The sequence below is a fragment of the Pleurodeles waltl genome, chromosome 9 (assembly GCF_031143425.1).
Source record: "Pleurodeles waltl isolate 20211129_DDA chromosome 9, aPleWal1.hap1.20221129, whole genome shotgun sequence".
Lineage (NCBI taxonomy): Eukaryota > Metazoa > Chordata > Amphibia > Caudata > Salamandridae > Pleurodeles > Pleurodeles waltl.
In genome coordinates, this window is record NC_090448.1 from 61,187,659 (window position 1) to 61,200,276 (window position 12,618).

Here is a 12,618-nt window from a genome sequence, read left to right on the forward strand (position 1 = left end):
AAATCGCCTGAATTCTTCCAGATTGCCTCTTTGCCACTTTACCACATCCGGCACACTGCGAATAATTCACTGGGTCACATAACATTGAATCTTTCCGTTAGCACATCTGGCCCATAGTGTGTGCTATTGAGATGATGTGTGTACGTGGCGTAACGTGTTGACTAGGATGTGCATGTTGCTTAGTGTGCAGCTTAGCGATAGTGTTAAGTAGTGCTTAGCAAGATAATGTCTTTCTTACAGTGTTTATGTTACCAAAAGTGAGTAATTTGTTACACTAATGTAAGTGTGTGTTACTCAGAAAATGTGTACCTGATAATAAGATAGCATATGGCATGTGTTACCTTGATAGTGTGTGTGTGCGTGTTAAAGAGACACTTGTGTAGTACAGTGCTTACCATATCCATTGTTTTGTGGGATCCAAACCATTGTTTGGGTGCTGTTGGGGACTCTGCAGGGGCTTAGGATGCCTAATCACCAATCAAAATTATGTGAGTGTGATCAGGGTGGTTTGGTTACGGTCAGCGTGGGACACATAACTCGCTTCTCAGTGTTGATCTAGCCAGCTGTACCATCATTGTGTGTTTTCAGAACTCTGCATGAGAAAGCAACAGGAGCATTGATCAGAGGGACCTGGGGTTGGAGGAATGAGAAGTTAGGGGGGCTGCTGGTTACTCCTCTGTCCTTTACTTCATTCACAACTTGTCAACACACTGTAAAGAAACTACTACAATGAATATCAGAATGAGGAACATTTGTCCTAGTAGTACTAACCAAAGCACTTATTGTTATCTAAGCCATAACCCTGCCCTAACTCAAACTAAACCCTTGTTCTAATATTAAATTTTAAGTTTACCACCCTTCACAACTGTTACCACTACGTTTAGTCTACCCTAACTATCTAAACAAACCCAACTTCTTCCCTATCACAAAGCATAACCATAACCCTACTTGTAACCCTAAACCTAAGCATTACACTAACTACAAGTCGAAACCTTAACCATAACCAGTGCCTTTTGCTATACGTTAACTCTTTAAAGCACCATTAACGCCAATTCTACAGTGCTTAAATCATTAATAATGAAAAACATTATCAGTGTTTAAATGATTTTCTTCGTTATCACTCAGAATAAAAGTTCCTCATAATCACTTCCCCCCTGAATGTTTGTCATTTCACTGTTCTTACCTGTATGTTCTCCACTGTCATATAAGGCTTGTGTTCTCAGCCCTCTTTTTTGCTCCCTTCCCCAGGTCTGGATCGATGCGGGGACACAAATCTTCTTCTCCTACGCTATCTGCCTGGGAGCGATGACCTCCCTTGGCAGCTACAACAAGTACAAATACAACTGCTACCGGTATGTCGACAACCTATGGGGTTATTGTCTAGACTGTGTGCTGTAAATAGGTGGGGACTTCGTCTAAACCTTTCATTAACACAATCCGTGAAATGTGTGTGACTTAGGGACTGTATGCTGCTGGGATGCCTGAACAGTGGTACCAGTTTTGTGTCTGGCTTCGCCATTTTTTCCGTCCTGGGCTTCATGGCACAAGAGCAAGGGGTGGACATTGCTGATGTGGCAGAGTCAGGTACGAAGGTGTCGGTGGCAGTGATGGTGGGCACTGCCACCGAGTGTAAGAAAAACCTGCACATTTACAATGCACGCATGTTATCTGGGCAATTTTCACCCACAAGCATCAACCTGATAAAGCTAGAATTTAGGTGTGTAACCTTTAAAATTACTTTTTATTTAAAATGCATAGCCTTAGTTAATGTTGTTGTTGCATATTTACATCAGTTTAACACAAAATGTAATTTACAGTGTCTGTACTTGTGAAAAAAAAATATATATATCCAAATCCCTTGAGAATGTGCATTGGCTCAGAGAAGCATTTCCAGTATGCTTCTTGTTATTGGTGGAATTCCCTGATAGTGATCAAAAGTTCTGTATAACTATGACAAATATATTTCATCTCTTGAGCGATCACTTCTTCAGATACATAAAGACAGAGATAGTGCGAGAGATGAGTGGGTTAATGGGTACAGCCTAAAATTGAGACTCTGAGCCGGGGAAGGAGTTATAGAATTGTGCTCAGTTAAACAGAAGACCGAGCAACCAGTGCAATGTGGTGTGGCCAACAGCAAGAGGTGTGATCCAGTGGGAGTAAAAATCATCCAATGAGAGGAGGAGTGATCTACTGGGAAAAGGTAAGGTTGGGGTAATGGGTGAGTTGGCCAGACAGTTGAGGGCATCGTTCAATGAATGGAGGTGAGGCTTAGAGGGGAATGCATGATTCTGTAAAAAAGAGTTGGAGATACTACTGAAACTAGAATGTCGTGATTGGGTGGAAAGATGTGCTCTCTGGGAGGATTTACTTGGTAGGCGTATTGTCAAGCTAATTTGTAGCATAGTGGAGGTGTAACCTTGTGTGAGAACGCATGCTGCAATCGGAAGACACATGTCTACTGGGAGGATGCATTATTCAGTGGCAAAAGAAACAAACTATTAGGAAAAACACCAGTGAAGAGAAATGATGCATGGTGTCGTCTTAGGGGGTTGAATCTACTGGTAAGCAGTATGGTTTTATTATTTTCTGTGTTGTGTGTTTGCAACCTGTGTGGTGTGCCGAAGGGATATTATGATCAGATTAAATGTTATAGGTTGCAGTGAAAAAGGTGTTATGTAGTAGGAGAATGCATCATCTAAGGGAAGTTCTACAAACTGATGTGGTATTGTTACGGTATTACCACCACACTGAAAATCTGACAGATGTGCTGTAATCTGGTTACCACACTTTTTTCTCTAGGCATACTTTGCATGTACGTCTCTGATCACCCACGCATATGTATGTCTTGTGCCTAAGGGTGTGCCGGCATGCACATGTGTGTGTATGTGTGTGCTTCACATGAGGAATTTGGCAAAATGATCAATATGTGCATAGAGTCAGTTTCCCTATCGCAGCCTAAGATTTTTTGGCCCATATTTATACTTTTTTAGCGCCTCATTTGCGCCACTTTTTGACGCAAAAACGGCGCAAACTTACAAAATACAATTGTATTTTGTAAGTTTGCGCCGCTTTTGCGTCAAAATGTGGCGCAAATGCGGCGCTTTGTTTTTTTTTACTATACCAGTGTAGAAATTTGTCAGGCAATGAGTTTTACTGGGGAGGGGGGTAAATGTGAAATCAGACATTGCTATTTATGCTTTTCAGACACTAAGGTGTGACTGTGCAGTTACATGGCCTTGGAACATCTAATCACATCCATTATCATTAATATGTACAGGGTGTACTCCTTGCCAGTTTTGAAAAATTCATTCATATGGTTTCTAGAATTAAGCTGGAGGAATGGAAAGGTAGCTGAGCTTATTTTTGAAGCTGTCACTTACTTTATTAGCAGTTGCTACTGTTTTCAATTGATAGGTGATTTTACTTAACTATTCAGCTCCTTCACCCAATTAAACTTCAATAGATTCTTAATGCATAATGTTGCCATCAAATTAACAAGTATTGGCGAAAATGCAGAGTCGGGTAATCATCTAATTGGCTTTTCAGGAGCATGACGTGGGTGGCAAATTAAGTAAACAGCATTGCATCCTCAATTGAATTTCAAATTACTTAGCAGTCCATTACATTTTAATTGCTAAGCATAACATTAACTGCTTGAATAGAAATTAGTGGTTGCCAACACCTGTGTTTTAATGTTATAAGCAGTCCACCTCGGCCTGTAAAAGATGCAGATAAGAGGCAAACTATACATAAATATTCTTTCCATGGTGCACTGGGGCTGTTGGGGGGGGAGGGGTGACTGTCTGCTGGAGAATGCTTAAGCTTACTGCAAAGCAGGGACTAGCAGGGCAGATCAGCCAGCATTATAGAACAAAAACTACATTAGTGACTACTCCTACATGTTCACATGACCAGTCTAAAATGGAGGGCACTTGTGGACTGCTGCAGGCCATCGGCATTTGCAGCATCGTTTGAAGATGTGAGTAAACAAACACAAGCACATGCAGAAACAAACCCATAGACAAAAAAAGAAGTCAAGTTATTCTTCGTCGTGTGTAAGTAGATGATTAAGGGCCTGACAAATATTCTGTCCGCCGACATCTAAAACCCATTATTTGCTGTGGGCTACAGATTTCAGTGGATGGGATATCCGTCACCGTTGTGACGTATTAACCGTCCGCCAATATCTAAATCAGACCCTAAGTCTTGTTTTTTACTTTGAAATCTGGTCCTGAAATCTGGTCCTAGTAGTTCTGCCTTTCTAATGAGAGAAGCAACACAAACAACAGAATCCAAGGAAACAAGGGCCAGATGTAGGAAGTTCCGATTTTGCGAATCGGAAATTGCGAGTCAGTGCGACTCGCAATTTCCGATTCGCAAAATCAGATGCAGAACGGCGTCTCGGACACCGTCTGTGATTCGCTATGGGGTCGCAAAGACCCACCTCATTAATATTAATGAGGTGGGTCACATTTTGCGACCCTATAGCGAGTCCCTGCACTCACAGGGATGGTGGCCTGCTGAAAACAGCAGACATCCATGTCTGTGACTGCTTTTTAAATAAAGCAGTTTTTAAATTTATTTTGTAGCCCGTTTTCCTTAAAGGAAAACGAGTTGCAAAATAAAAAAAATAAAAAAAACATTTGGTTTCGTTTTTTCAGAGTAGGCAGTGGTCCATTGGACCACTGCCTGCTCTGAAAAAACCTTTTTGGCAACATTCACAAAGGGGAAAGGGTTCCATGGGGATCCCTTCCCTTCTGCGAATGGGTTACCACCAGTGTGACACTGGTGGTAACTGAGAATTGCTTTGCGACCGCATTCGCGGTCACAAAGCAATTTAGCATTGCAATGCGAGTCACAAATAGGAAGGGGACACCCCTTCCTATTTGCGAGTCGCATTCACAATTTGCGAGTCGGTAGCGACTCGCAAATTGTGAATGAGCATCGCGATGAGCAGTTTGCATGGCGCAAAATGCTTCCTACATCTGGCCCCAAATCACCACTGGGACCCTCGGCACGAGTTGCACTGTAGTGGCGGGGTGAAAACTTCCCACGTATAAATACCAGTCTTGTGCCATAACACCCCATGCAAATATGTGTTAAACCCATGGAATGGGAAATAACTGTGTGGACATGGACTTCCCAAGCATAAAGCCACATGGAGTTGTAATTGCATTGTATGTTCTAGGTTCCGTGGATCTTAACCCTTTCATTTACTACCTGCCATTTCCCACTCTAAGCAGGTGTAAATGGAGGAGGAGCTTGTTTGCAAGGCATGTGGGGAGGTTGCAGGAGGGAAAGAGAAGAGTCTTGGCAAGGGGCGAGCATTGCATGCTTCCCTCATACCAAAAAAGGAGGCCAAGCGGGGCCAGTGGATGAGGCCTGGCTGCTACTGCAGCTGAAGCCTAAAAAAACGAACCAGCTGTTTTTCTTCTGGTCAGTAAAAACGGGGCCACTTGTGAAAACATCGGGCTATTCATGATTGGAAGGACTAGAATTCCATATGGGAATTTCGACCCGCCTCATTCGCCATGAGAGCATGTGTAAGCTACTGACAACCTCTATGGAGCAACTTGAGACCTTTTTGACTGTTCCTTTGAAATTGACATTTCACCTCAAAGAAAGGAAGTTATTTCCTGACATGGGCATCTACAGTTCAACCTATGTTGTCCTGTTGTCCTATGTAATGCGTACTTTTCGTTTTCCCTTTCATTCTGGAATTTATAGTGTTCATATTTTTATTAGAAAGGCAAAATTACAAATCCCTAAAGGCAATCAAAGAACTAGGACTATAGATTACGACGTTGCACCACATTTCTGATTACAATAAAGTGTCACATGGAACATGCAAATATCATACATATGCACACTCAGAATTTAGCAATCTCACGCATTTGCATATAGTATCCTGTTTGATCTGTACCTGGTGATAATTGGACTCAGAAGCAGACAGCCAGGCAGCCGCACAAGTGATCTGAACACTCCTTCTCTCAATTTTACAAAGCCTGTGGTGTGCATGTATGTATGTATTTATGTATGTATGTGGTATTCCTATTGTTTGAACCTAGCCAAAAGGCAGCAGAGCGCTGCACAGGGTCAAAGACAAGCATAATGCCAATGAGTGATAGGAGGGATAGCTGGTTTGTAGAGGGTTAATGAATTGTGATGCAGTGACATTAAAATAGTTGTATCCTCAACCTTTTCCTACATTGGGCAGTGTTGTGGCGATAGTGATGGATAGAGGTATGTTATTTCAAATTCTGCATGCCTAGATGGAAAAGGGCTGCAGTCTTGTTTTTTTCTCTTTTGCAGTTCTTCTTCTGCAGCCTTATAGTGCCCTGGCTGTGGGTGAGCCGAGAACCATTAGAGGATAAACCTATCCCCTTGCTAAGTGGAGGTGCTGATAGTGATGGCTTTGTAAATGATGCAGCTGGTTTTAAAGATGGTGATGGCTGGCTAGATGGTGTTGTATTCCATCAGGATGGAGGTGGTCTGATTGTATTTCTTCAGGCCCAGGCAAGTTGTGCTACAGCATGCAGGAAGCCCTAAAGGGGTGCCAGTGTGGCAATGGACCAGTGCATTAACACCATCCAGATGCAAAAATACGAGGGCCTGAACAGCAGCTTTAAAGTTATTTTCTTGAAGAAACAATGTAATTCTCATTGGAAGAGAAAGCTGGTACCGGGCCATATTTGTTTTGACAATGTGTCCCTTGAAAGCGAGTTTGGTGTCCAGAGTGAATCCAAATGACATGGTATTCATTTAAATTTGGGATTCAGTCTTGGTTGTGATGAGTTTGAGGTTACCAGTGGACATCTAGTTCTGGATGATGTGCAGACAATGTTTGCAGCTTGGATGTCTGGAGCAGAGAAGCCTTTCAAGTAGAGTTGTGTCTCATCTACATAGTGGCGAATCTTGATGCTGTTGTCTGTAAGTAGAGCAACCTGTGGCTGCGTATAGACTTTGAAGATGATAGAGGGTGGTATGGAACCCTAGGGATCTTTTGGAACCTAAAGTCCCCATGTGAACACACTGGCGTAGGTTGGAAAGGGAGCAGGAGAAGGACATTGTTGATGAATTCCAATCGATGCTCCAGGGTGTGTATGAGGATGTGCCGGTCAACTGTGTTGAAGCGAGCTGAGAGGTTCACGAATATCAGGAGGTAGGAGTAATTTTTATCTGTGCCTAGGTAAGCATCGTCCACAATGTGTAAGATAGCAGTCTCTTTGCTACAGCATGATCTGTGGCTAGACTGGATCATGTCTTGTCAGAAAAGTCTTTAGAGTACGAGGATGCTGAAGTATGTGGCTTGCACTTGCATGTTTTAATTGGGAAATTAATGTTCATATAGTTTTTAAAACCTTGTTGAAGTTTACTAGGATATTGGTGTCAGACATGGAGTTGATAGGGTGTGAGATGAGTTCAAGTTTGTGGTTGTCTATAGAGAAGTCTGAATGATCTGAAAGATTTGGCCTTCTCTTTAGCAGTATTTTTGGTAGGGCACTGAGCAGGGAATTAGGAATGGCAAAGTGGTTGGTCTAGTCTAGGGGTTTGGGTGGTTTGCATTGGATTATTGGTGATGTTGAGAAGACAAAGTCAAGCAAGTGTGACATGCTGTGCCACACTGAGCACATTGATGAGGTTAAAGAGAGTGTCTCTTGAGGTTTTTGAGCATTTGTTGTCTAGTAGGTTGAAGTCACTCAAGAGAGTTGTGTGGGCATGCTTAATGGATGAGGTGGTGAGGAGAGCTGAGAATCAAAGAAATCCTTGTCTGTGTGTTATGATGCACCCACCATCATATCATCAAGGATCTAGACCTGCCTGAACTGGTACATAGACGAGGCAGGGATGGATTGAGACTCTCCCAGTTATTGTTGGTGCAAGTAGAGCCACTCCACTGCTTAAGGTGTATGGAAATGCATGTGGAGCACCGCTTCTTTTGGGGAAGCGACTCAATTCAGAAAAGGAATGACAACGAACCTTAAGGGGCCAGGTTGCAGGGATGTGAGGATAAATTGTCAGGCCATGGGTGAACAGCATGCAGAATGCAGAAACCTCTGCCACTGCTCATCTGGAAAATGTGGGTGGAATACTAGGCACTGTGGGGAGAGAACACACACACAAAATATGAACCAAACAATGGCCCTTCCACACCCTGAGTGGTCTGCATGTGTTATGCTTTGCATTGTGGTCCTGGAGGAAACCTCCTGCTTTCTGCTGTTTTCTACTAAGCTAAGTTGCCCTGTGTTTGGCGTCCTGCATCATTTGTGTATTGGATGCTTTATTCTGCTATTCTGTTGAAACAGAATATGAGAAGATATTAATCTGTTGCCACTGAACACAGTCCATTGAGAATTTGTGTCATTTATGCTGTTTATGGTGTCTGGCTACAGGTAACTCGGTTCATTATAGAGGATGGGTACGGGACCAATTTATAATTTATAGAATTATAGATGGGTAAGCATCAATTCCAGTGATGTTGGTTATCTGAGTGATGTTATAGACAACGAGAGCAAAGCTCTATGTCACGCAGAACCTCAATGGGAAAAGCATCCTGATAATTGAAGGTTACCCATCTGTAATTTTGTGTTATATATATTTCCAGTACTCTTTCACTATTTGAGAACTTATTTTTCTGAAAGTGATAACCTAGATATGTACAAAAAATGTTGGAAAAATCAGTTTTTATAGAATTTTATATATCGTTTTTATTACGTTCCTAAAGTTTAACATACTGCCAGGCTCTGTCAAATCTTAACAGATTTTGCCTTCTCCATGCAGCTTGAAGAAGCAGGCAGCGTGACAGTTTGCTTATGAGTTTTGTCAGCTTTCCTCCTTGAAACCACCTTGGAGTGTGGCTGTGTGACTCACCATGGAGTGCTTGTTGGCTGTTTCCTAATGGAACAGGGCTTTACGCGTTTTGTTAGACTTGTAATGGTGGCCGACAGTCCAGTAAATGATGCACTGGAGCAGTAGTGTGTCACGTTGCTTGTTTAGGAGTTACCTTAACCACTGTTGTGACACACTTGCAGTGAGTTATGGCTTTCAGAAAACCCAGGGCCAGATTTACAAGAAAGTGGCGCATCGGTACTGATGCCCCACTTTTATCGCGTCGCCCTTACCCCACCTAATGACACCAAGGCCCTGATTTATACTTTTTGCTGCAAAATTGCACTAACGCACTTTTGCACCAAAAAGTTTAGCACTGGCTTGCACCATTTCTGTGCACCAGCCGGGCACCATATTTATGGAACGGTGCAAGCCGGTGCAAAGGGTCGGCTAGGGCAAAAAAAATGACGTTAGTCAGGTGGGGCTGGAGGTATGGAAGAAGGGAGTTTTGCTCCAAAAAATGACATTAGGCAAGTTAGAGCAAAAGAATGACTGTAACCTGCCTAGAGTCATTTTCTGACGCAGAACCATCCATACCACATGACTCCTGTCTTATAAAAGAAGCACGAGCTGAAATTTTAATTTTCTAACTTTTTCCAAGGTTTCCAGGAGGTCTGTTGTCATGTGGTGCACCTTCAGGCACTCTTGGCTTTTTGTGCACCAGTATGGCACAATATGAGGCATGTGGGCCCATATTTATGGGGAATTGGCGTAGGGCAGTGCGCAAGAGCTGCCCTACGCCACTTGGAAAGGACAGGAATGCACCATCCTTATGCAATATGGTGCATTCCTATCCTTTCCCCCTGTGCTGGTGCACCATTGGCTGCCTAGCGCCAACGCAGAATTGTTTTTGTGGTGGAAGGCACACCTTGCTACACAAAAACAATCCTGAGAGGCGTTTTTCTCTTTCTATGTGTGCTGCTGAATACAGGACAAATGGAAAGAAGAAAAAAGAAGTAGAAATGAAAATATTTCTCCCCGTTATGCCTGCTCTGGAGAGGCGTGAGGTTTTGGCACTGCCCTGGGTTTACGTGATTTTGGAAATCTGGGGCAGTTACAAAAACCAATGGCATTATATGGAAAAATTTACAACATCGCCCATGGAACGCCTCTCAGGCACAGAATAAGGCAACTCAGTGGCTTGTGCTGCTTTGTCTCACTCCATATCTATGAGGCCATGCAAACCACCCAAAGTGGCTTTGCGTGGCTTCATAGATATTGTGGAGAGGCTTGTGTCGCCGGGGCATCACATAAAGTGACGGTCCGGCAGTGCAAGCCTTTCATAAATATGCCCTGTAGTTTTTGCTTTCCGACATTGTACATTGAGGCTGATATTCCCAACAGGCAAAGGGGCATATTCACAAGCCTCTAGCTCCACTGGAGCATCACTTTTTTTGATGCTCTCGTGGCGCAGTGTGCCGGCCCATATTTACAAGGCCATGGAAAGCCACCTTTCATGCATTACTCTGCATGAAAGGGGTGTTCCATGGATGTTGCTGTGGGTGTTCCCCTGCAACATCCATGGAATCTGACGTATTCCCAGATTTACAATGCTGAGAATGCATTAGATCCCTACGCCTAAAAGTGGCACAACAAGGACAAATATCTTTATTTCTCTTCATTTTTCCCTCTTTCTATGTGTGCCATATTCTGTAGCACATAAAGAAGGAGAAAAGCACCATTAATGATTCTTTATGTGAAGAAAGGTGTCCCTTCCTGCACATAAATAAACATCCCTGCTACGCAGGCACCCTTGAACCATTGGCGCTAGGCAGCTAATTGTGCACCAGCACTGAGAAAAGTACAGGGATGCATCATTTTGCTGTAAATACAACACATCCCCGCACTTTCCTAAAGGTGCAGCTTGGTCCAGGCTGCATCATTATTTTGTGAATATGCCCCAAAGTGTTGCAGGCCAAAAAACCTAGGACTGCCTGAAGGAGTCAAAATTTTGGTACTGGCAAACTTGAGGTCATTCAGCAGACTGGAAAACCAAAAGCAAATTCTCAAAAAATAGGTTAAACTCCTGGAGAGGATCAGGCTACCCTGGCCCTCCATGAAAGTACTGTAATACTTAACAATTCAGCGGTGCTTGTGGGACGCTTATGCTCTAAGATGTATTATTTGACCCCCTTTGTTTAAGTTGTTCTCAGCAGACATCCTTCTAGATGAGTTTCTGGCATGTATGATTTGCTCTCATGTTGGTTTTCGGAGTAAGCCATCACTGGTGAGCAAACAGAGAGCGGGGCTGATACAGTAGTGTGTGTGCGAGGGGGCAAGAGCAGAGGTTTGACAAGTATCAACATTGTCCAACTTCAGATGTATACAATTGTGTATATTTCACAACTGGATAAACCAACTCTACTCCCATCGTCCCAGTAATTCTTCGCAATTAATAGTCACATTTAGTAAAGTGGACCTAGCCTCACCAATAATTTGGTGAACCTGCCTCACGTTTCTGATGCGTTTTTCTGCGGCCAAAAGCTAGGGTTTGGACACCTAAAGGTTGGGGACGAGGGGGCAGGGTGGTTAGATGGTGAGGGCGGGGATGGTTGTCATGTTGGAGTCTTGGGGCCAGATTTAAAGAAAAGTGGTGCGGTGCGGTGCTGCGCCAAAATTGGCAGCGCCGCGTTACTTTAGAAACGCAGGGACGTGCCACATTTAAGGGAATACAGCACATCCCTGCGTTTCCCCATGCTCTGGAGCAAAATTTAGCTGCCAGTGCCAACGCAGGCATCCTTGCACAATCGTGCAAGGATGTCTGTGTTGAGGGGTTTGATTGTTTATCTGCAGGAAGGTACCCCTTCCTGCAGAAAAAACAATCACTAATTGAGCTTTGGCACTTCTGTGTGTGCTGCCCAGTGCAGCACAGACAGAAGTGCCAAAGTGTTATTTTCAAATGATTGTTTATATGCAGGAAGGGACACCTTCATGCACATAAACAATAATTTCTGGCATTTTGCTTTTTCTATGCATGTGGCAGAATGCAGCATGCATAGGAAAAGCAAAAAACGAGGAGGAATAAAAATATTCCTCCTCGTTGCGCTCTGCTAATCCGCCCCTGGGGGTGGCGTTAGGTTGTGGCGCTGCCTCAGGTTTACGAGAATTCAGCGTCAAAATGCATTGGGTGTTGCTGTGGCACATCCACAGCAACACCCATTGCACGCCCCTTCCACGCACAGTGTTCTGTGCGAAGGGGCCGTATGCACAAAAAGTGGCCTAACACCACCTTGTAAATACGGCGCTGTGCTTAGCGCCACAGGAGCGTCACTAAAAGTGACGCTTCTGTGGCGCTAGGGGCCTATAAATACGGCCTTTGGAGTCATTGCTTGTCTGAGACTGGCAACAGCGACCTTGTGTGGCTGAGAGGAAGACTTCATGTTGATCTCAGCACATCAGGCAGGCAGTACTGAAAAACATGATAGAGACGTCCAAATCTTCATGAAAATATGCAGGGAAAAAGTAAATGGGTGAGAAGAAACCTAAATAGGGGAGGAATCAGCAGGGAAACTGTATGTTAATGTTTCTGAAGTTAATGGCAGAACTAATAAACCAAGTTTCATAAAGCTATTCTCATTGTACTTTTTTCAATATTTTAGTACCTATAGAATCTAATTACTACAAGTACTACGGGCATATTTACAAGCCCCGTGCGCTTCCAGTGCTTTACTTTTTGTGACGCACCGGCAACGCATAGTGCAGAGCTATATCAACAAGGACATGCAA

The 12,618-nt window shown here is 43.5% G+C and overlaps 1 protein-coding gene across 3 annotated transcripts in view; it reads left to right on the forward strand.

Moving 5' to 3' along the window:
• The window catches only part of SLC6A6 (solute carrier family 6 member 6), a 263,899-nt gene that overhangs the window by 205,182 nt on the left and 46,099 nt on the right, over window positions 1-12,618 (forward strand). For all 3 annotated transcript variants that reach the window (XR_011198608.1, XM_069206292.1, XM_069206293.1), the window contains exons 7-8: window positions 1,249-1,352; window positions 1,460-1,584. Coding sequence is in view for 2 of the 3 variants with exons in the window: in XM_069206292.1 (XP_069062393.1) it covers window positions 1,249-1,352; window positions 1,460-1,584 (229 nt within the window). In the remaining variant the exon portion in view is untranslated. The remainder of the gene's footprint in view (window positions 1-1,248; window positions 1,353-1,459; window positions 1,585-12,618) is intronic.